The sequence below is a fragment of the Glandiceps talaboti genome, chromosome 12 (genome assembly GCF_964340395.1).
Source record: "Glandiceps talaboti chromosome 12, keGlaTala1.1, whole genome shotgun sequence".
Taxonomy (NCBI): domain Eukaryota; kingdom Metazoa; phylum Hemichordata; class Enteropneusta; family Spengelidae; genus Glandiceps; species Glandiceps talaboti.
The window spans coordinates 20,081,675-20,106,691 of record NC_135560.1 but is presented as its reverse complement, the minus strand read 5'-3'; the positions used below and the strand labels follow the sequence as shown (position 1 = coordinate 20,106,691).

General features: G+C 34.2%; 1 protein-coding gene across 1 annotated transcript in view; it reads left to right on the top strand.

Moving 5' to 3' along the window:
• The window catches only part of LOC144443345 (ADAMTS-like protein 1), a 78,120-nt gene extending 55,858 nt beyond the window's left edge, over positions 1-22,262 (top strand). The window contains exons 4-20 of the mRNA XM_078132801.1: positions 188-439; positions 729-855; positions 9,171-9,300; positions 11,373-11,571; positions 12,100-12,247; positions 12,682-12,757; positions 13,325-13,659; positions 14,034-14,163; positions 15,118-15,328; positions 15,952-16,131; positions 16,625-16,778; positions 17,327-17,683; positions 18,182-18,224; positions 18,906-19,113; positions 19,715-19,894; positions 20,193-20,343; positions 20,729-22,262. Of these exons, the coding sequence (XP_077988927.1) occupies positions 188-439; positions 729-855; positions 9,171-9,300; positions 11,373-11,571; positions 12,100-12,247; positions 12,682-12,757; positions 13,325-13,659; positions 14,034-14,163; positions 15,118-15,328; positions 15,952-16,131; positions 16,625-16,778; positions 17,327-17,683; positions 18,182-18,224; positions 18,906-19,113; positions 19,715-19,894; positions 20,193-20,343; positions 20,729-20,844 (2,997 nt within the window). The 3' untranslated portion in view covers positions 20,845-22,262. The remainder of the gene's footprint in view (positions 1-187; positions 440-728; positions 856-9,170; positions 9,301-11,372; positions 11,572-12,099; positions 12,248-12,681; positions 12,758-13,324; positions 13,660-14,033; positions 14,164-15,117; positions 15,329-15,951; positions 16,132-16,624; positions 16,779-17,326; positions 17,684-18,181; positions 18,225-18,905; positions 19,114-19,714; positions 19,895-20,192; positions 20,344-20,728) is intronic.
• Positions 22,263-25,017: the final 2,755 nt, after the last annotated feature.

Sequence of the window (25,017 nt, the reverse complement as noted above, 5' to 3'; positions counted from 1 at the left end):
TTGTAGACTGTTTCTTAAGTTAATCATTATGTTTTGAAATTCAAACAATTTAAGTTATATTGTGTTGATAGTCACATCTGTAATAAGTGCTATGTGACCAGCTATGTGGATTTTACCCTGTGAGAAAGTTATAAAAACAAAAGATGATGAAATTTGTAGACTATAGAGGGCAGTATTTTCGTTTCAGCCATGTCCACAAGGGTCTGAGGATTTCAGAACTCAACAGTGTTCAAAGTATAATGCGGATAAAAATCCAAAACATGATGGACGATCCTATGAATGGGTACCCAAAATTCAATCAGACAGAGGGAAGGCATGTGCTTTAATTTGTGAAGCTAAAGGTCATGAGGACATCGTGGAAGAATGGGCACCGAAAGTGTTGGATGGTACACCCTGTTATTCTGATAAAAAGGATATGTGCATCAGTGGAGAATGTGTGGTAAGTCAAACCAAAATATCTACATATAGAAATTTCTCCCTAGAAAAATGCAAAAAAGTGACTTCTCTTCTTTTTTTTCATTTGTTTGTCTACTGTTAAAAGAAAATACATGTAAAGAAAGCATCATCAAAATGAGGCGTCTACCCACCCATTTATGGTTCATGCAGTCTTGTGACTAGTCCTTCCCCTTAGCTATTGGTTAATTCAGTCATGTGACATTAACCCATCTTTCTATTGGTTGATATGTATACTATATGAATACCTAATGACCAGATAACTGTGTATTCAGTCTGTAGGCTGTGACTACCAGCTCTACTCCACAGCTAAAGAAGATGTATGTGGCATTTGTAATGGAGATGGTTCTTCCTGTAGAAATATCAAAGAAAACCACAGACTATCCTCAGAAATATTTCTAGGTCAGTAAATATTTGTATAAGTGTTTTTTTATTTCAGAAACTCCCCTTTGATTATTGAAGCACTTCTTATCTGTTGATGTCAAAATTGTGTGATCAACAAGGAGAATGTGGCTACCCTCACTTGTTGATATTTTGAATTTAGCCACCAGCAATATTGTGTTTCTTTTACTTGTGATTGCTGTACCTACAAACATGTTTCCATAGTAATATTTACAGTTGTTCCATAAAAAATAGATGAACTGGCATGAATTTAGGGGTGTCGCTAATTTTTGAGTATGCAGAAGATTGTTAAAAAGTAGGCAGAAATATACGTACTAAGTTGTATAGTTCTCATACATGTAAAATAACATTTTGAATTTCAGAATTTGTTCCATGACTAAATATGCCACACCAATGTATATGATCAGTTTGGCAGTACAGAATCAATAATGAATATGTAAACCATCCAGCATTGAAAACTTTCCTTGTCAAAATGCAATGTTTATTTTGTACAATGATTTTTTCATCTGTGTGAAAATGTCTGAGAAATATGTCTTACCCATAGTGACAGATCTCTTTATGAATATGTACTGTGCAAGACCAAGTGGCTGAAAATATTTTGAACTCATTTCCAATTTGTCACTATGTCACCTTCAAATGTAATGGTTATGGTGAAATTGGACTCTGGAGACCATCATAAGTATTAGTTTTACTCCTGAACGTTTTAGTCATACAGTGTTTTAAGATTAGGGTTTCAAACACTGTTCTAAGAAACATTGCCTTCAAGTGATAAGAGTACAACACAGTATACATACACCCTATTCCGTTTATCGGAAAAACAAAAGATTGTATACTCTGACCACTAGGAGTGCTGTTTGGAGACAGGTTTTAGCCCAGATAATGCATATACATGTATATGATAGTTGAGTACTATAGGCTTTTTTTGAAAAATCATCATCATTTCCCAGTGGTACACAGCTAAAGTTGGTTGCATTCTCAACCAGTAGTCAAAAGCATTCTGCTAACTTTGTTTCAGGTCACGAGTAAATCATACTATTAGACTTGTTTAATAACATTTTGTTAATTGCTTCATGTATTGCCATGTGATTTTAGCCCTCATACTTCATCATGTGGGGGCACTGTCCTGTGATCCTTCTTTCAGAAATAACACCTAGGCTAGTAAACTGGAATATGGTATATTGAGGTAGACTTCTGAATCCGAATTTACCACATATAAGATACTATTGAAATCAAAATTGCCTCAATGTAGAATTTCAGACTTGTCTACCCTCGGGTACTTATAATCAACAAAGAAATGTTGACAGTGTTTTCTTTGTCAACAACTTGTTTATATGGCAGTGCATTGTGTTACTTTCATAACTTCTTGAAGTACTCAAGTAATGCACAGATTGAGAATGAATTGTCATAGATTGAGAATGAATTGTCTTGGCATGGTGTATTTTAGCAATAATTTTAAAACTTGATTGGTTGTCATTAATTGACAGTCAATGTATTTACTGTCATGCGTTTGAAGACTGTGTATAATTGCTTCTTTAAAAATCCAGTGTTGTCTTGATTGGCAGAACTTAATTAATTTCTCATTGGGAAGTTGTTTTTAACATGAAACCAGCAAGTTGAATATGAGAGCATATTTTGAAGTAATTACGTTTGGAAAGTAGGTCTAAAAAATCATAAATCTAGGAAGTGTTGCTTAATTTCTGTTGTCATTATGTGAATGATACACCAGTGAAAACTTGTCTGTCATTGTATGTTGTCTTGACCTTATTTGTCAGTTCTCTATTGTCTCTTATTACTTGAACTACTTAGTAGATCATCTACTGTTGATAAATTTAAGAATAACACTTCTATTTGTGAGTCTTTCTAATCCCAAACGACTTCTAACTTTTATGCAGCTCCAAAGAATGTTACTTTATACTGAATAATAAAAATGTAAATACAGGATAAAGAACAACATACTGAAAGGCCCAGTTCAGATTAGGATCAAAACCTAGGTGCGAAAAACAGTTGTCGAGTGGAGTTGTAGAAAAGTTGATCCAGAACAAACGATATTACGGTAATCATTATGACTCCACTGATAACGTGATTGCAAGAACTTGGGATTGAAACATGAGCCTTTAACACAAAAACAGCACATAAATTTGATGCAATGGTATAAAGGATTATGAAATGTTCACTTGTTTACCTGATTGCGAGATATTCAAAAAAAAAATTTTTAAAGAAAATTACAATTTCTTACTGAAACTACATCTAAAAACACAGGCATAGAGGAAGTGGCCACAATTCCGGTTGGTAGTCGTAACGTCAAAATTACACATAGAGGCAGGGCTCACATAGGTGTGAGGGACACAGGATCAAGGAAGGGTCTTAATCAGAATGCAGTACACTTGACACCAAATGGAAACTATGATATTGGAGGCAACACAGTGGAATTGTTACGTACACGTATTGGACGAGAAGTTATCAAAATCCCAGGACCAACCAGAACAGATTTAAGTATGACAGTGAGTATTAGGTTGTCTCCAACCTAAGCTGATCTCAAGTAGTTTTTAGCCAATATGCCGTTCTACTTATTTGGAGGGAAATTTAAGATATTATCTAAATTCAAACATTACCGGTACTAATATGTATTCTGTCAATTAGAAGGACATGACAATAATTACTTCAATCTATCTGTATTCAAACACTATTATACCTTTTCTGATTTCCAATCATCTCTGCAGACCAAATGTTTACATCATATACCAAATACAAAATACATATTACAAAATATGACATTCATAATAAAATGAATTACAGCTCCAATGAAATATGCAGCTTTTGCTACTAAAGACTAACTTTTTAAAGTCTTGGTGGCATTTTCATTTTCATTTTTTGCAAATTTGGGAATAAAGTCAATGCCTGTTCAGCCTAAATATTTTGTTTTTTCAGCTTTGGCAATAACTGTACTGAAAAAATGCTTGGCCTGAATAATCCAAATATAAAAAAATATATTAAAATGTGCCAAGTTGAAATGTTAACCTTGCTTTGCAGTTTTGCATATTGTAATAGTGTTCCCCATTTTTTGCTGCTTTGCATGTGTGCCTTGTGTGTATAGGTCTTGTATACAGAAGACCTAACCAAGCATGAGAAGGTACACTACCAATTTACTGAAATGATTCAGTATGTCTGGAAACATTTGGGATGGACTGCGTGCTCTGTTTCGTGTGGACTAGGTATGACTTTTCTTGTTTATTGCCTTGCTTTTCAGCCCCATTCGGGTGGTGTCTCGAGGGGAGCTATTACAATGGGTTCTGTCCATCTGTCCGTTCATCCATATCCATATCTTTGACGTGAATGATTTATTTGTTTCAAACCTGGCACAAAAGTGATATACCATGCATGTCACTTTGTTTTGTGATATCAAATTTGATCATAGGGTGGACATATATGTCATAACAAAATTAATATTTATTGCATAACTGTAACAGCATATAAAGAATCCAATAAAGTGTCTCCCATGTTATCAAGTGCAGGATTTCTTCTATGAAGTTGATCTTTGACCTTGACTTTCAGGGTTAATTGTCAAGATCAAGCCATTTCTTGCACATTGTAGACACTGTTGGACTGGTGTTTAAGTGTGGCCAATTTCTTTTAAAGCAATTTCAAAACAAGGGACACACATACATTGCTTTTGGTGGTCATAACACTTTTTACTGAATGGCAGCCATATTTGGTATAAAACTTCCCTATTTTTACAATAGCTCAGGAGGTATAAGACATACAAGACTTAATTCAAGTATCTACCCCTGTCATCATATTTGACTTTGACCTTTGGAAACAATCACTCAAAGGCAGGCATATTTGTTTTAAATAACAATTGCTTACTGTGTAAACTCAAAGACTCTATTCAAGTGTCTACTCCAAAATTATCAGGTACAAGCTTTCTTTTAAGACCTTGGCCCTTACCCATGACCTTGACCTTCAAGGGCTCATTTACAAAATAAAGCCATTTCTTGCATATCATGTTATTTGTACCAACTTTGGAATCCAAATGTGATCAATCAGTGTCTTTCAGATCTTGTACAAAAGTGATACAGAATGAGGGACATAAACACATGAACAAGTACATTGTTGCTTGTATTGCTTTTTACTGCATACAGATGACCATAACTACCAATTGTAGTACTGTAGCCCAGAAAAAAATGACACACATGCTTAATTCATGTATTGTCCATATACTATCAGATATGACTTCTTTGTAAATTTTGGCCTCGACCTTTATTTTTGGGACCAAAATTGAAAAAATCATTTAGTCACACAGAAATAAAGTATTTATTGAGATCTGTCGTCTATGAAGACTTGTTATAAAATTATCTTTTTATTAACTTCATATTTTGCAACGTTTAATATCTTTTTAACTTCATATTTCTCTACTTGTTATATCTTTGTATTAACTTCATATTTATTAACTTCATATTTCACTGCTAAATCTCAGTATATTTATACCCTTTGATGGTATTGTGTTCGTCTCTCAAGCTTTTATGTTGTGGAAGTGTTTTCATGTTTGTTTTTTTTGTTTTGCAAAATCAGCACTTTAGACACATTTGCAACAGGTTACATGGAATACTGTGAACTAGGTGATCAAAACTAAGGATTTCTTTCATAATATATAAGATGGATCTTTTGCGAGAGATGGTACACTCCTTTAATCAGACTATATACCATTACCTATAAACTCTCTGGTTACATGTGTATAACTTATCAAAGTATATGACATGAAATACTTGGTATGTAAAATGAAACAATATCAGTAGACTCACATCTAAGTTAGTAAATACTAATATTCGTCAGTTCACGGGATTGTGAAATTTACAAAAACACAGTACAAAAAATTGAGTCTCAGTCAAATATAATTCAAATATAATTTAGAAGAACCCCAAAGATTCTGTTATTGTTCTGATGTCATAATCAGATTATCAGAAAGACAAAAGATTTTATAGTTTGGCCACTAGGAGTGCTGTGCTTGGTCAGCCTTTGGACCAGAAGTAAGGACCATGATGGTTGAGTACTATAGCCACCTTTGAAATGTCATCATTTCCCAGTGTCTCACAGCAAAAATTGGTGGTTTTCTTAACCAGTCAAAAATTCTTGTGTCAAATCAAGTAATTTTCAGGAACTAGTCTCACAAGGGGTAGTTTTAGTTAGATTTGTCAAGCCGCAGTGACATGTCATGCATGTGATGTTTAACTTTCTGATTCCTCATCAGGAGTGCCTTCTTGTGACACTGTTTTTACAAAAATGACAGCATGATGGGTATTAATCTGGAATATGTGTTGTGTATATTGGATCCATTTGATCATAGATTTTTTGATGAGAAGTAATAATCATTATTTTTAGTTCTAGATCAACATTAATCTAGTAAGGGATGAAAATTGACGTAGTCCTATCAGTAACACTTTTATCATTCCATTTTCATTGTGTTCATCTTAACCACAGACTTCAGTTGCTATACTCTACTTCATGTGTTGACAACTTTCAACATTTTGTATGCATGACTAGTTGGAAGGAAATCTTACGATATTTACAATAAACCTTTTCACTGCTTTACACTATTGCATTTTCAGCTGTAGGCTAGATTTACTGCATGATCTGTCATGGGTAGTTTTTCTGTAAATATTCTGTGCTTGTGCCAGCTATGAATAGGAAGGATTATTTGCATGGTGACTGAAACTTTCACCATGGAAGATTGTCTGAGCATAATGATAATAATGAATACACTGGACGGTCCTTTTAAAGTTTTTATAATCTTGCTTCCCAAGAAGTCCTGTGAGGGCAGGCTTCATGGGTTGAATATTAATGCAGTAGGAACTTGATTTGGAGGTACAAGCTTAGTAGACTCTGGTCTTAGGCAGACACAGATTGAGTCACTCCCTTAATCTTTTTTGCTGGTTTTTGTCTATATTTACTATATATTATTCTGGTAATCAAAGCTTTGGTTTACTAAGACAGATACAAAAATAAAACTTTTGTTGTTCATTGTGGTAGATTGATTACACAGTAGTGGTTTCTCTGCTATGTGAATCTAATCACCCTGTGATCAAGATAGTGTAAACATTGGATGTCCCAAAACAGTAACACTGCAAATTTATGAAACTAGCTGCCTTATTGAGACTATAATTAACCCAACATCCATTCAATAGGTAGTCACTGTTGTATCAACATGATGTGTCAATAGTTTTAGTTTTTGTCTATCTTAGTAAACTGAAGCCTTGATTACCAGAGTCGTATTTAGCACTCTTATATTCATAGAATGCCACCTCTGTGACCTTCAGTAATATTACAAGTATTATGAATGAGACTTACAATGTCAGATATTTAGCAAAATAAACAAACTACATCTTAGTCACAATGTGCCTTCATCTGTGTATTAGTTATTATACATGCAGTCATTGTTATTTTCTATGATCTCTCTCTCTCTCAATATCTAGTCAAATGGACAAATTTTACTGAAAATCTGGCTAAATCTCCAGCTGGGGAAAGAGTGAACAGAGTATGTCAGTATAACTAATCCATAGTACCTTACAGGCAGTTACTTTGTTTACTACAAACTCAAACTCCCATTTGGAAGTAAATCATGTGAGGATGTAATAACTCCACCACATATATCAATGCTCCAATAGCATAACTAATGCCATTGGTGATAAGAACGGAATACTGTTCTAGAGAAATCCATTTTACTGTACGATGGAGATGATTGAGATGATCATAGTGGGTATAGGAACTAGACTATATATCTGTATATCATGTATTTTAAAATGTTTTTGAACAGGAAGGAATTAATGTTTCTCTTTTCAGGTCCATACTAGTTCAATTTATAAGTACTGGTAATTGAGACATGATATAAGGAAATACATGGCATCACAATGCTGTTGTTTTGTATCTACAACTAAGATCACAGTTTTGTATAAAGTACAGTCTGCTTAACATCATTATAATTACAAAGTTGTACATTTTTTTCCCATTACTTTGTCGCTTAGTGGACCTGCCATTGAAAATATTTAGCATTTGGTACAGACGGAGAATTACGTAACACTCAAATAGGATAGATTTTCATGTACAATCAAAACACCTCTTTATATATAATGAATGCCTTTTGAAACTTTGTTCCTGCACTCCAAATCATAACTATGATATAACAAATAGGATTTTCATTTTAATGTATCAGGTGTTGTTTTACAGGGAAATTTTAATGAGCACCGGTTTGTAAAATGAAATGAAATATGCAATGTAATGGGTATAGCAGTCTCATGTGTTTATGATCTTGAAATTTGTGAATTTCCTCGCACTGACTTTCATTGGTATTGTTACACCACAACTGGTAGTCATTTTCAATTGATGTATGAAAAAAATTAGTACTTTGCTCTCTATTTGAAAAACTGCTTTTTTGTGTACATAAGTTCATTGGCCAAGTATCAGTATACAGTCTGGGACAGGTAGCCATATAACATGAAGGCTTGCACAACAGCACTTGTATAGGATTAGGAGTGTTTGATCATAGACCCTAAGTGTAGGGTTTATGGTTTGATAGATGAACCTGTGTACGGTTAAAGGCTCAGTTTGGATTAGGATTAAAATTTACGTTTTGAAAAACAGTTGTTTGGCAGAGCTATTGAAAAAGTAGTCCAAGACAAAAAAAATGATCCTTATCTATCATTATGGCTCTACTGGTAAGATAACAATAATGTGAGAACCTGGGATTGAAACCTTAGTGTTTAACATCTTTATTGCATTACCAACATTTCAACCTCACACACAGGAGGTCTCCTCCAAGGCACAATCTGGCTGAGTATAGATATATGGTGTTGGTGAGCATGGATGAATTATGTATTATGGATTGATTCCCTAGTAAATAGTCAAACAATATCAGAATTTGGCAGATCATTTAAGGCTTGTATAACACAAAGCCTTAAGGATCATTCATTCTTAAAATCATGGAAAAGTAATATGTTACTGGTGTTGTTAATGATTACATTAAAAGAATTACAATCATAGCAGGGTTTCTGATATTTACAGTAACATCCCTAAGAGGGGTTCATATCTTCACCATGAAGTTAGAAAGTTATTGCTGCTTCATGAACAAGATTGTTTAGCATGTTGAAATGTAATGTGAATGATTGATACAACAACATTGTGTAATAACCAGTCAGAACAAACCATTTTTGTGTTTCATGCTAGTATTCATCACATCAGCCAATCACTGTGTTGTGTACTAAAATTCAATAACAGATCATTATGACATCTAAACCTGATCTTCAGTTTTCTCTATTTGAATTTAGGTGAACATCGACCTGTTGTGGGATGTATAGATATTAGAACTGGTGAAGAAGTAGATCCAAGTGAATGTGAATCGCACAACAAACCAAGTACTGATCCTAGAGAATGTAATGAAAATCAGTGTCCTCCACGGTAAATAAACCAATAAGTATCATGTAGTCATGTGTCTGTCATGTAATCAATCATATTAAACGTCCCAACTGTAAATAAACCAATAAGACTCATGACCATCATGTGATCATGTAGTCATGCGCATGTCATGTGATCAATGAGTGCTAGTTCAACAAGGAGATCATTGTATAAAACTATCAGTCCATAAGTATTACTGTACTAATAATTGTGTCAATGTAAAAGTGTATATTTGTTCATAAGAAGTGGGAAAATTCTTCCAAGATTTGTTCATTATCACTTTAGTGCAAATAATACCCCTGAGTATCCACACTGGAACTCGTGTCGCATGGGGTTCTGTTATTACTACATATGTTTACCTAAGACAACAACTTGCCATAAAAATCATATGATCGCAATCACACGATTTCGTGTGTAGTGAATGATCGTGTCCTCATTTGCATATCATTTGCATACAGGTATGCAATAATGTTTTCAGTATTGCACTGCAGTGAAAACACCACCAGTATGTGCGCACACACCAGTGCAAGTAATGATAGTAATCTCTGGTACATTTTGTATAAATAATATATGATTATGCAGGAACAATTATGTCCAAACATGTAAATGAAACACACCTTTAATAGTTTTTGAATAAATTTTTTATTCGATTTATTATAATGTCTGATATTTGCTCTCTAGTTTTTATGTTCGCGTATGGAGCATCTTTGGTGACAACAACATGTAGGTAGTTGTAAAAAATGTCCTTATGATGAATATGTTGATAATCTAGAGTATCTGTAAATCTGAAGTTATGATCATAATATGCCATATTCTGGTTATTGGAAAAACAAAAGATTATACACTTGGGCCTCTAGGTGTGCTTTTCAGAAGAAGCTTTACGTACTCAAGTATTCTTTCCTACAGTTATATGACAAAAGTCTTTGTCAATCTTGGTCAGGTTAAAACATTCATTTCCCATTTTTGTATTCTCATTTTAACAACTAAATGCATTTTGCAGAATGTTAGATGTGTACAGAAGCCATGCAATTGACATCTGATCCACACTTTCTGATGCAGTGCTTATTTTGAAAGATGTACCAGCCAGAATATGGTGTATTAGTGCTGTTACAATATCATTATTTCATTCACGTAATGATCTTGTATCAGATGACAGATTTACAGATATACAGGTTAATCTAAGTTTTCACATTTGTAATATATGCACACCTTCTGTTACACGATGAAAATACTCCACATCAAAACAAGCTACAGTGTAGACTAAGCATGAGGTCATGGCCATTTCATGTATCTATTTCAAACATATATATCTAGGCAGCTATTCCCACATCTCTCCATGAATGGTTTGACCATAGAATTTGATGATGATAACAGTATTTAGCTTGAATCTTCGACTAGTTTCATATTTTGGATGTCTTTTTTTTTCAAGACTGGGCAGAATTTGTTCATGTTTATATCAATTTCTGTCATTACAATTACATCAAATGCATCATCTGCACACATAAATGTCAATACATTGTGCACCTATTACATTTGATGCAATTCATTAATTGAAATTTTTTGTTTGCATTTACTTTTGACCAAACATGATGCATATGGCTTGATACCATTTAGATAGGTTGTAACAGTGATAGGAGAAATTCTGATTGATAATTAAGCATAACAATCTATTCTGAATCATCAAGTCTTCTTGCAATTTTAATAGAAGGTCTCTGTATACAGTTAAAATTATAATCGTGTTTAGTTTCAATGATCCACTATGCATGATAAGTGCTACATACAACCAAGTAACATCACCCTTTCAAGAACAAAGATTATTTATATCATCTATGGTTATGTATCATGTATGAATTAATGTGCACATGTTATGAGGAGCACAGTGCCACATTTCTCATATCTTAAAAAAATGGTTTTGGTTTCAAATCTCTCAGAATAAAGAAATAGTTTCATTTGGCATGTGGATGTGTACATTTTTGGCGACTAAGAATATTTTTTCCTATTTAATAGAACTGCTTCTGCAAATTTGTCTGTTTGCAAAGTTTGCTGACTGTATGATATATTTTCTTCTTCAATAGGTGGGTAACGGATCCATGGACTTCATGTAGTAGAGAATGTGGTGGTGGTTTAGAAACCAGAGATGTGTTTTGTACTGAAAAAATTAATGATGATCTTGTTCTCAGACCTAATTCATTTTGTTCTGGTGCTAAACCTCAAAGGAAAAGGGCATGTAATATGGAGCCCTGTCCCATGTGGTACCCAGAAAACTGGTCTGAGGTAACTTGGCATTTTGATGTCTATGTAACTCTATTTATTTTTTTGATATCTTCATAGTGGCAATGTTCACTTTGAATGTACTTTCTTAGTACAAAAACACTTTCCTTGGTTTAGGAATAATATTTTGTATAGTGTGGGAATAATATTTTGTATAGTGTGAGGGATTAGACTAACATGAAAAAAATGATTTTCTGACCCTTATCATCCAAAAAAGATTGAAGGTAGAATACACCTTGGGAACATTTCCCCTGAAAATCAAAGTTATTCAAAACTCTCCAAATTTTACTATATGAATGCTTGTTCTTTGTCTTTTTGGAAAAATATGAAATTTATGTTATTTCAAGAAATTCAGTGATTTCTTATTTTCGCCATAGAGTTAACATATTGGTGGCCATATTGGGTCCCATAATGGGTTCTAAAATGGTTTACAAGTGGCCAAGCCATGACATCATTTATCTCTTTAGATAAATGGAAATTTAGTGTGTCATCATAGATATTGAGATGGTACTGTGTCATTTGTTATTGCAGTGTATGGTAACCTGTGGTCAAGGTACAGTTACCAGGAAAGTGTTATGTAAAGATTACACTGGTAAGGAAGTCAGTGGATGTGATACAGGAAGTAAACCACCAGATACAAAACAGTGTGTGTCATCAGTCTTGTGTATCAAAAAAGCAGGTTTGTTTTCTATAGTCAAACTTTGTTGAATTGTGTACTGAGGTCCTCAAAGTTACTGTACAACATTTGAAGATAATATTTAGCTCCCAATGAGCACTTGGAGGAGGCTTATATGTTGGGTTGTAAATTGCATGCATTCACCCTCATATCTCTAACATGCACCAAACCTGGCATAAAGGTGACATACTATGTGAGACATATGCACGCCATTTTGTTTTGCGACTGAATCAAATATGGTCGAATGGCAGCCATATATTTGTTGTAACATTTCACAATGTGCACCATACTTTGGAGGTGTAAATGTGTATGGTAGCGACTCCATTCAAGTGCCTAACACCCAATCTAAAATGGTAATTCATGTGACATTATGAGTAACTTGTTGCGATAACATATCATATTTACCGTTGGTGTTCATATAATGATCTATTTCACAGAATATGTAACAGAAGCTGGGGGAGCAGCTGCAGCAGAAGCAGTTCAAGAATCAAGACTTCTTGCCACAGAACCTACGTATGTTACATTATAGCCAATTTTTCAAACATGCTACTGCAACAGTAATTGTGACTGAAACGTTTAAAAGGTAGATCTGTCTTTAGACTGAGTTCACTGCAGTTATAACTGATGGTGGCAGTATGATCAGCTGATTAAGGCAAAGCTGTTAATAGTTTCAAGGGACAGGACATGTTTTGTATTGGATAGATTTGTTTTTATTTCTGTGAATTTAACTGTAATTTTCATTACACAAGGTTTTCATTTGTTAGTTATACATTGTAACTGGTTAATGGCTGGAGTTTCAATCCTGCATTCATTGTTGATATACTTTTATCAGTTGATTGATTACATAGGATCATTCTTTTGTTCATGATGAACTTTATTTATAGCTCTACCAGACAGTTCTTTTTCACAGTCTCACCTATTAAAATTTAAATCCTGATCTCAAGATACATTTCATAGAGAAAGTTGCTTTTAAATTCTATGGTGAAAAATCTCTCCTCCCTCTCAAAATGAAAGAGTTCTGAGATTCAGTGTACTAAATGTCAACACACAGTTCAGTATATTCCTGATTGTCTTTGACAGTTTTATAACTTCTGAGTGGAGTGTTTGCAGTACTACTTGTGGTAAAGGAATTCAAATACGAACCGTGACTTGTCAAGTATACCTCAAGTCCATTGGTGATGTTACAGATCTGCGAGACAGCGAGTGTAAAGGCCAAGGTGATAAACCAACAGAAACACGGGAATGTAACATGGGAGATTGTATGAATTACGATGAGTCTGAAATTACCACTGATAATCCAGAAACAGAAATCAAACATGTTATACCGCCACCAGCCAATAGTGTGGAAGAGTGGGAACCAGAATACAGCTGGAGGTACAATGGCTATACTGAATGCAGTGCTTCATGCCTTGGGGGTGAGCATACATTTTTTTATTTCTCTATGTCATGACATATATGAAATACATAGACATGACCATGGTGAGAACCATAGGTGATATCTTCAGTTTTTGATGTTTTCAGTTTGTACCATTGTACATTTCTTGTGTGGTTTTTTTTGAGTCACTGCAGTGAATCAATGGCAACATTCACTGTGACAGTTCTGAGAAGTGCTTATAATGTGGTAAACAAAACATCATTCTCACTTGCAATTTGTAAAACAACTCTCATCCCCTGGACCAAGTGATTAAATACCTATATTGCATAGAGTGTTTAGTGACTCAGTTTGACTAAAATCATTTTGTTTTGAATCCTTGTTTTAAACTTTGTGAGACTTTATTATATGTTGTAGGCACCCAGGAAGCTATCGTAGAATGCCACAGTTTGGTTGAAGACAAAGTAGTCTCTGGTACTTTCTGTAGTCATAGCAACAGACTGAGAATGTTACTACGACCCTGTAATAATCATGAATGTCCACCACAGTAAGTAAACTTTAAAGTAGTCTCCGGTACATAATTTTTGTTGTCATATTGACTGGTGTTACACCACACTTTAGTTAAACATTGATTATTCATAAGTGCCAACTTACTGCTTATATAAATGATTGGTCATCATCAGGTCATTGATTAGGAAGTCTCTATATGCTCATCCTAGGACATTTGATTACAAATACATCGTCACCATTTGACTTTCAATCAACTCATTGGTTGTGTATTCCCTCACTGACCTGAATTCGATATGATGAATAAACCTAGCCCCATACAGTAGTCCTTTCAATTGCATTGGTTTGAATCCCACTGCTGCCACCAGTGTAATATAGTTAGCTTTGTTGAACTTTGTTGTATTTAGTTTCCAAGCTATGCATCATTACAACACATAAAACACATGTACACCAAACATTAATTTAGGGTGTCCACTTAGGATGCTTCGGATTTCCCCCAACATCCACTGGGACTCCATACAACAAAGAATTCAAAATCGGAACAGTTGTGGGGCAAAGTGCTAGATCTAGCACTTCACCACTTTTTGACAAAGTGCTAAATCTTGCTAGATCTAGCACTTCGCTAAGTGCTAGATCTAGCACTTTGTCAAAAAGTGAACAAAGAGTGGCAAAGTGCTAGATCTAGCATATGTATACGCCAGAAAAAAACAAGTATTTTGTGACTCCCAGTCGAAGAGTAGATCTGTAGATCTGGTCATTGGTAAATATGTCATGTTATATCGGTAATGGACATATTATTACTCTCAGTGTAAAATGTTACTTCCCATGTTTAACGACCTTAGAGTTTGATTTTCCGTATGTTTTTGTCTGTTTTTCCAATGCACAACCAAGTTTCTACTTTGTAATTTTTAGTAACTGGGACTCGTCACTCCAGGCACCCCATCATACAGAGTCATTAAATGTTTGTTTGTTATACTTTGTTTCCTCTTGCTAGGTGGGAAGTGTTACAGTATGGAGAATGTTCAGTGTCATGTGGTGGGGGTATACAGAAGGCTTATGTGCAATGTATAAAGAGGATAGCTGCTGGAAGAGGCAATACTATCAGTATGCCGGAAGAAAACTGTAGAACTACCAAACCGAATATCGTAGAACCTTGTAATTACATAGACTGTCCACCAACATGGCACACCACAGAATGGACACCGGTAAATAACTAATCATAGATGATGTAGGCACAACTTTTAGCATGCCTGTATAACTTAAAATGATCTTTAAGGTAAAATGGTAAAAATCAAAGTTATTGAAATCTCTCCAAAGTTTGTCATATGAAGCTTGTTCCAGGTCCTTTTAAAATGATGAGAGAAATTTGGAGGACTGGTTCATCATCTTGTTTTCAAGAAAATTGACAATCAATCTTTTGCTGTATTTTCCCATAGCATAGAGTTAATACAGCATTTGGTAGCCATAGGGGGATTATGAAATGGCTTAATTAGCCCTCGAAGGAGGGGAATGTTAATTTGGGCTTCATCATAATATTTAATTAAATTTTTGCCTACATTCTCTTGCTTTCAATTAAAACTTGTCTTTTCATCACAGAATAATGACCACAACATCTTTCAAATACAGATTTTCCTCTCAACAATGATTTATGTGTGAGTGGAAAAGGGTCAGTCAACAATTTTAAATGTGAATGGGAGTTAATTGTATTTTAATCCATGAGTCTCTTTACAAGAGCTACACCAGTAAAAAGTTGTGGAATAACTGTGTTTCCCCTTTTCATTCATACATATTATTATGTTTCAATGTTTTGTTTTGTGTTTGTTTTTAGTGTTCCCAAAGCTGTGATGGTGGCCTACAGCTTCGTTCAGTAGCCTGCAAACAAGTTCTAGCCATGGGACATGTTATAGACCTGCCAGAAGACTTCTGTGTGGATGTAAAACCACAACAACAACAAATCTGTAATCAACAACTTTGTGGTGTTTTATGGGTACCACAACAATGGTCAGAGGTGAGTAGAAGTTATTATACATTGGCATACATGTCATTGTCACCTCAGTAAGCATGGAATGGGATCCATTGGCATAATCCCTGTACATTTATTAGAAAAATTATTCTTTAGTTAGAGAAGAATTCAATGTAACCATGGTAAAATATACCAGTGGTAAATTGGTTTGGAAACAAACATGATATTTTATTACTCCCTATACACAACCTGGCAGACAAAAAAATTCACATAAACAAAAACAAACAAACAAACAAACATGTTATTTTATTACTCCCTATACACAACCTGGCAGACAAAAAAATTCACATAAACAAAAAACAAACAAACAAACAAACAAAATGAAAAGATCATGTACTATTTTCACAGTACAATAACACTGAAATCAAAATAATAATATTTTCACATTGTAATATTGACAAGCCAAAATAACAGTATAAGATTTCTAAAACATTCCATCCATCCTTACCTGATCATAAATAATTTATTTCTTTGACAGTGTCTGGCAACATGTGATTCAGGTGTGAGAATACGTGCTATAGTGTGCATGAAAATGTCAGTGACTGGTGAACCTGTAGAAACAGATAGCAGAGACTGTGCTACCCTGCAACAGCCATCATTACTAGAACCATGCTTCGGTCCTCCATGTGAAGGTAGGAAAGTCACTCCATTGTTTACATATGCTTTCTATGTTTGACACAACATTGCAAGCCTATCTAGTCACTAGATCTGTGACTGTGATAGCTGTCAGCTACATCACTGTCACAGATGAGAGCTATCAAAATCACACATCCATTGAGTAGACAAGCTACAGTAAATATTGCATATATTGTGGTGCCTTTAGCAGACTTTTCTCACACTATCAAATAAATGTTCTTTTTCTGCAAAGAGAAAAAAATACTTTGCAAGGAAATCATTATATTGATACTGTCTTGCTAAGGAATTGTCTCAAAGTGTAAAAACTAGTTATGATAAAATATCATCAGTGTAAAGAAATTGAAAATATCTGATACTTTACAGCCAAGCACCTATTTAATTCCCAGTGGCACTGGAACTGGGGAATAGATATTATTAAAGTGAAGTCTGTATGTGGTTATATTTAAATTACCAAATTGAAAATATAGACATTTTATTTACAATTATTTCAATCTTTGTGATTTTACCAGGATAAACTTTTAAAAATTGTATTATTTTATTTCAGATTCAATAGTTACAGATGTAACCACACAACTGCCAAGGAAATTTAAAGCTCCTTTCATTCTTGCTGACAACAGCAACTTTGAACAGACAGAAATTGCCCACAAACTTGTCTTTGTGGTTGGAGGCAGTGCAGCTGTATTTCCACATGTTTCTGTGATAATAAAGTGTCCAGTGAAGTGGTTCAAGAGATCCCTTATAACATGGCAGAGAAATTTTGATGAGATTAACATAGGTGATGATAGGACTAAAATATTCCAAGATGGCCGATTGAAGATAACCCGTGTAGAACCAAGTGATTCCGCAATCTATACATGTATAGCAGGATCTTCTAGTGAAAATTTTACACTTAAAGTGCAAGGTTTGTATTGAATGATTTTTCCCTTTCATACTGTGGTAATTTTTGTGCAGTTTTAGGACAACTGAACTATAAGACCATCAATACTCATGGTGAAAGATATCCATACAAATGGATTTTTGGAACTCATTTGGGCAGCACACCCCTGTGTCCAATAACTTTAGAAATGAAAAGTAATCAGACTAACAAATTCACAAAAATTTGATAGACCAAAGCTGTTCTTCGTTTTCAGATTATAGTTACTTTATTACTTAACAACATGCTGTGGAAAGCATGGTATAGTAAACACAATACAATACAATACAATACAACACAAGACAAAAAATACAATACAAATACAATTATAGTGTTGTCTATTTGCACCATCTGGTAAAATATGCAGACCTTATTTCAAAACTAGAGCTGTGTGTGATGGCATCAATTTCAAATCAGTGTGCTTCATAATTCAATATTGTCATACATAATGTCTCTTAATAATTTTTATAACATTTATACTTACAGAAAGAGAACTAGCAAGTTTAGTATCAGACTCAAATAGTGTCAGGTAAGATTGTAGTATTTTTCGCAGGTTTCATCAGTTTTCCTTTTTTATCATTTTCATTCACAATTGTCCCCCTATCAGGATGACAATCTTTATGATGCTAACATCAAATTTGTATTTTACATTATGTATTCTAACTCATGGTTCATACTTATAGTCGCTTGGGATTCAAAAATAAGCTTAGCTTATGATTTTACATAGCAATTGTGCAACCATACTTAGATATGTTTCAAGTTCATCATGAACCGGAGACCACTTTGTGATTGGCTCATCTTGTCTACAAAGAGAGATTACATCACACAGTGCCACCCTCCTTGTTCATTTAATTATCACATGATGACACAACTAATGTCATCTGACAAGCTGGTGGATTTTAACCCAGTAAGAAATTGCAACCCCCTTTCTGGCTGCCATGCCATTTCATTAAAGTAAGATATTGGATTCAAAAAATGTAAGCGTTTATGAAGAATCCAGAGTTGATATCCACCAGTGTGAAGATCTAGGATAGGTTTATATCCTGGAATTGCAAACTACACCTTAAAAGAGCAAGCAAATTAAAAAAGTGAAGTTTCCTTGTTTAAAAATCCCAAATAGATATTCAATTCCCATCCATATGGCCGCTTTAATTAAGTTAAAAATATTAGATAGATAAAATAGATGAACATTATTGTGTTTCAATTAAAGGTGGGCAGTTGGGAGATGGAGTAAATGTTCTGAAACCTGTGGTGGTGGTATCCAGATACGTAGAGTTTACTGTGAAGGCTTCATGTCAGATTTAAACAGTAGTAGAAGTATCCAGTCTGATTTCTGTAAATCATTAGAAACGCCGATAGATCAACAATTGTGTAACATTGAATCATGTCCACAATGGGCAGCAGGACAGTGGTCAGAGGTAAGTATTCCAACACCATCCCTAGGAATCTTATTATACAAACCCTATTTGTAGGGTTTACACTTTCTAGACATGAAGGACTTATAGGGTTAGCATTAGTATTGTTATGTGTTTATTTGAGTGACAGTAAAAGAAGACATGAAATGGGTGTAAACAAACTTTATGGGATTCTACTGCTGAATAGTGCCCTCAGTGGTCAAAAATATGCAATCTTTTATCTTGTAACTAACTTTATTGTAAGGGTGGTTGCATAGTATTAGTAATATGGCATCAAATCCTGACAATGATAATCAATACAATTAGATATCATTTACAAATAACTTTCTTGTTTAGTCTCGAAAGGAAAGTTGAGTGGCCTAAGGGGCCTTGTCATTACGTATCAAAGACAAGAAAAGATAAACCCTTATGTCACAAGTATCTTCCATAATGAAGAAAAATATGAAAAAATAATATTGCTATGCCTCAGTAAACTTAATTTAAGAAAAACTGGGACCAATAGCGGTGAATGAGTATTTTCTGTGGGAACATGTACTTTCACATTGTGCAAGGAAGTTGAAGCATAAAGTAAGGTAAAATTGTAAATCTATGTTGGAATTGACAGTGTAATACCAGGTGTCTCAAGCTAAATACAGCCACCCAGAGAAGATATGTTGAATGTAGAACAGATAATGGAACGGTTGTACACCATAGGAAATGTAATATGGAATCTAAACCTAGTTTTAAACAGGAGTGTTATAGTGAAGAATGTGAAGCTGTCTGGCATCCTTCAAAATGGACTCAGGTAGGTAGAAAAATTAAACCTTCATGTGTCATTTTAAGTATCAATAAAGACATCACCTGTGTTTCTGACAAAGTAGGGATATAGTCAAATAGAATGTCCATATTCTCAAAACAACAGATTTGCTGATAAGAAAACGAACTTGATGGTTTGATATATTCTGTATAAAAGTATCAAACAAAATTTGTAACTCTTCAATAATTATATCAGATTTTTTGCCAAAATTTACATCTCCATCTGATGATGTCATGATACATATTTCATTTAATTTCATTTCCCAACTCTATACTATTATCTACAGTGTTCTGATTCATGTGGAGATACTGGCACTCAGACAAGACGACTGGGTTGTGTATACAGGAATAAAAAACAACCTGCTGACGTGAAATACTGTGCTGATAAAGTGAAACCTGAACTTGTACAAGCTTGCAATAGGAAACCATGCACTGATGGTAAGTTAGATAAACAACAAAGTGAGAGAGAGAGAGAGAGAGAGAGAGAGAGAGAGAGAGAGAGAGAGAGAGAGAGAGAGAGAGAGAGAGAGAGAGAGAGAGAGAGAGAGAGAGAGACAGAGAGAGAGACAGAGACAGAGACAGACAGACAGACAGACAGACAGACAGACAGACAGAGTGATACAGAGAGAGGTCAATATATGATTGAATCAAAAATGAATTAAATCTCAACTCAAAAGGTGCCTTTTCAAAAATCTCATCATCAGACATACAATGAAAACAATAAACACATGTTTGTGACAATACCTGATCATTACTAATATACATCAAATTTGACCACTGGTTTCTATTTCTTATTCTGTTCTTTCCTTTCCTTTCTTTTCAGATGTTTGTGTGGATCAATCCAACTACTGTGGATTGGTCTTGAGACTTAATATGTGTAAATTTGATGGTTATAAAGAACGATGTTGTTTCACATGTAACCAAGGTGATGAGAGATGAAGACACCACACTACTACTTCATTCACTCTAAAGACTACAGACTTGAGCATGCACAGTAAAGATCATGGGTTTTGTAAAACTTGATTAGAACAGACACAAGGATTTTTCAACAGTTGCCGACTGAGGAGTGAATTGAATTTGACAGACTTGTTAATTTTAATGTCACAGTATTAAAATTGGACACTGTTACACTAGATTTTAAATTTACAGTTATTACCTTCATCACCACCTTACTGTCAGTTGTGAAAGGTCTTTGGCTTACTGATACACTTCCCATGATCCTTTGTAATGTCAATATGGCTGACACAAATCTACTGCCACGGTGATGTAAATATATAGTTGATATACTATAAAGTAATGATAAAATGTATGCACAGAATAAATTTAGACTTATTTAATGTTCCCGACCAGTTTTTGGTCATAAAGTTAAAACTATTCCATTTTGGACATTTAATGCTCCCAGCCAGTATTTTGTTGAAACAATTCTAAGAGGTACTATTACCCTTTCTTGACTATCTGACTTTAATATTGATATGGAAAAGTAAGAATGTGTAGTGGAATTACCAGGCTCAGAGACGGGTAATATAGGCACTTGATGTTTTTACAAACAGACCTTTTCAATGACATATTTTTCTTTATTTAATACAGTTATGAAGTGACACGCAAAGAATGACGAATATATACTTGAAAGTTTCAAAGAGACAAAATGGCTTTATTAGATGAATAAAAGAACTGAAACCTGAATTAGTCTTTGTCAACAGAAAAGTTGATGAGTACTTGAATGATTCATCACTTGCCTATGTGCTTCACTACCAGCAGTGCTAGTAGAGGGCGCTAAACATTTGAAAGGTCTGTTTTGACATTAATCCATAGGCATTATGACATGCAGTGCTGGTAGAGGGCGCTGAACATTTAAAAGGTCTGTTTATGACTTGCCTTGGCATCACAATTAATTGTAACAAGGAGACTTAGGAGACAGATGCTGGAAAGAGAGTGCTGTTGCTAGGTGGCTGGACTACTAAAAATATCAAAAATCAATTATAGTCAGATCAAATCTTTCATATGATAAGTTATAATACATAATGTAGTACTTACCAAATTAACACAGTATATGTAATTTTCAGGTGTACGTGTCACATGGTACCATTTGACCATAGCATTCATTGGCTAATATATATTTTCAAATGAACCCAAATTAAACAGCCAATCATCTGCTAGAAGATGCCTAAACATCGATTGATATTTATTTCTAATTGGTGACTTTATGTAATAAACACCTGTGGAAGACAACTAATTTGCAAATTATGGCCAAATTAGGAGTTATGATTTGATGTGTGACTAACATTTGATGAGATTGTTCACTTAACATGCTTTCACACTGTATTGAGGGTGCACATGGTATTACTGGTATGTTTACGCTTGCATCATTATAATTGTCATGATACACCGAAATCTCGTATTCTGGTGATTTATTGTTAAATTCAGTTTTGTAAAGAAAACAGGTAGTATCAGACCTGTAAACAAAAGATCCAAATGAATGCAAGGTTGTCTGACAAAAATAATGCATGTATAGCATTGTGATTTACATTGATAGAGTTCCAGGTGGGAAAAATTAACAAAATAAGACGCAACAATTCTAAACATCTAGATTGTCGTAAAACAAAATTGATTTGACACTAATATCAAATTCGTTATTTACTTCTGCATAAGTTAATTCTTAATAAATTTGTTTTGCTATCTCAAGAATGCTTTGGCAATATTAAATATTTGGATGAAATTCTATATATGATATTCATATGAAAGCCCAAGACTACGTGACATATTCCACGGATAGTATCCACAGAGTAAAAAAAGAATTTTCCTTGGAAATGAATCTTAAATTTTTGTTGACATCTTGTTAGTGTCTAGCAAAAATTTCGAACTCACTTCCAAATCTTTTATTTGACTGTGTGGGTAGAAGTTTCATTTTGTAATGCACTACATGCCATAAATTTTATGAGTTTGCATCTGGCTTAGCTTTTTGGAACTAAAGACTCCATAGTTGTACTAACGAAAATACCAGATATGTTTGAAATGATAGGCAAAATGTTGTGTTCAGAACATGACATACACACTGTATGTTATAACCAGTAAAGTGACACAGTTGATGATGTCAGTCTTACATTATGCCATGGGGGTATTACCTTTACTGTTGTTGATGATCTTGACAGAGTCGATAGTGGGATGAGATGACTCAGCCAAGATCACCTAATTGTGAAGATAGTAAGCCACTGTATGCCATGTAGAAAGATGCTTACATTTCTCACAACAAATTTTGAACTCGTAAAGTTCATTACAAAAATACAAGCATTTAATGTAATAGAAATCTAAAGCAGTAATAATAATAATAATATTAGTTTTTTATATAGCGCTTTCCCACTCTCTGCTCAAAGCGTTTTACAATTATTACCCCTCGGATCTATATCTGTATGACGATCATACATGCTAAAAGTGAGTTTGTTAGTATTTGTTAGTTTCCCAGTATGTATATAATAATATAGAATATATCTTATATGAAGTGTTTCAAATAGAAATGTAAAATGATTTTTGAATTGTTTGTGACGAAGACATTCAGAATGTGTAATAAAACTGAAATGTACGTGTTAAAGATGATGTCAGATTTCTTTTAGAAACTGACAACAACAAAGGACTGAAAAGTATTTCTACTTTTTCACAAACATGACTGCTTCGCTTGTAGGTTTTCTGTATAAAGTTCCTGCTCAGTACTAATGCAGTGTTCTCCCTAAACAAAGCAACAATGTTGACAGACCCTCTTGTAAACTGTGAACACACTCTTGATATGAAAATGTTCCAAACCAGTATATTATCCAAACTGTCACCAGACCCAAGATTCTTACATTCTGGTCTCTAACAGGCTACTTTAGAAGGTGTTACTGGTCTGTAAGGCCTTGTGTGAAAACAGTCTATGGAGAATGCTGTCATACAAATGTATACAATATGATATAGATTTACATACTAGTGTGAATTGTTACATGACATGCAGGACTTAGGAATGGTGTCATAGTATCTATGGTTGACATTGTCTAACAGTCTTACATGTGGTTATTGTTGTATTTCTAAAGCCCCACTAGCTGTAAGTTTTCACTATATTTTTTGTTAATATTTTCTTGATGTAAATTAGACCATATGTTCTCCTTCACATGAAAGAGCTTACAGGTAATCCTTCTAATTAGCTTCACTGATCATTGATGGTACTCTGTACACTGACTTGATGTCCATATGTAAACATTCTTAAATCAGGTACAGACCAAAGTTATACTTGTTTGTCAACAAATTATGTATTCATGGGCTCATGTTGATAGGGTTTGCTAACTAGATTACAATGTATGCTGCAATGATTACAACATCCAGTAGTCAAAAAGAGCAATGAAAATCAAATTCCGGTTACAACTACAAGGGCTGTACTCATTTTTGCCCTCAGAGCTCAACATTTATCTATTTAATGCAGCCAGACAACCTTATTTTGTAAAGTCAACAAAATGTTCGTCCTACAAAAAAAATCATCAAAAACACACCTCCTTTTTTGTTTGAAAATTGCCTTCAATGTTGGTAATCTTAGTGTCAGACACCACTTTATCAATTCCATGAAAGGTGGAAACCTGTATTTTTTGTTGTGTTGTTTTCATCTACATCTTTGATGTTTTTAACTGCCATGAATATTTTTATCTTTATTTATCTATAGATATTATTGTATAAAAACAGCTTTCTTGCTAGAATTTTGTACTTTTTTGTTATCATTGGAGTGTTGGAAAGTCAGATGTGTTGAATGGATCACAGGTCATGTAATATGTATTATTTCATAGAACTTATTGGTCAGATAAATACATGTCATGTGATTAGACAGAGAACCCTGGGACATGTAAGTGTCAGTGTGGTGTATATGGGGGATTTGCACTTGATCTTGTGCTTGAGGTGACTACAGCCACACTGTTACCTCCTATAACACCAGGTCAGATACATTGTATTATTGCATGGGTATTAAGTCATTTTATATGATGGAACCCTTTATCGTGTGAGTACCAGTGTGGCAATATATGGGGTAATGAATTTAACTAGTGCATGTGATGTTCTCTGCAGCCATACTCTTGTACACATTGGTCAGATAAATTGTAT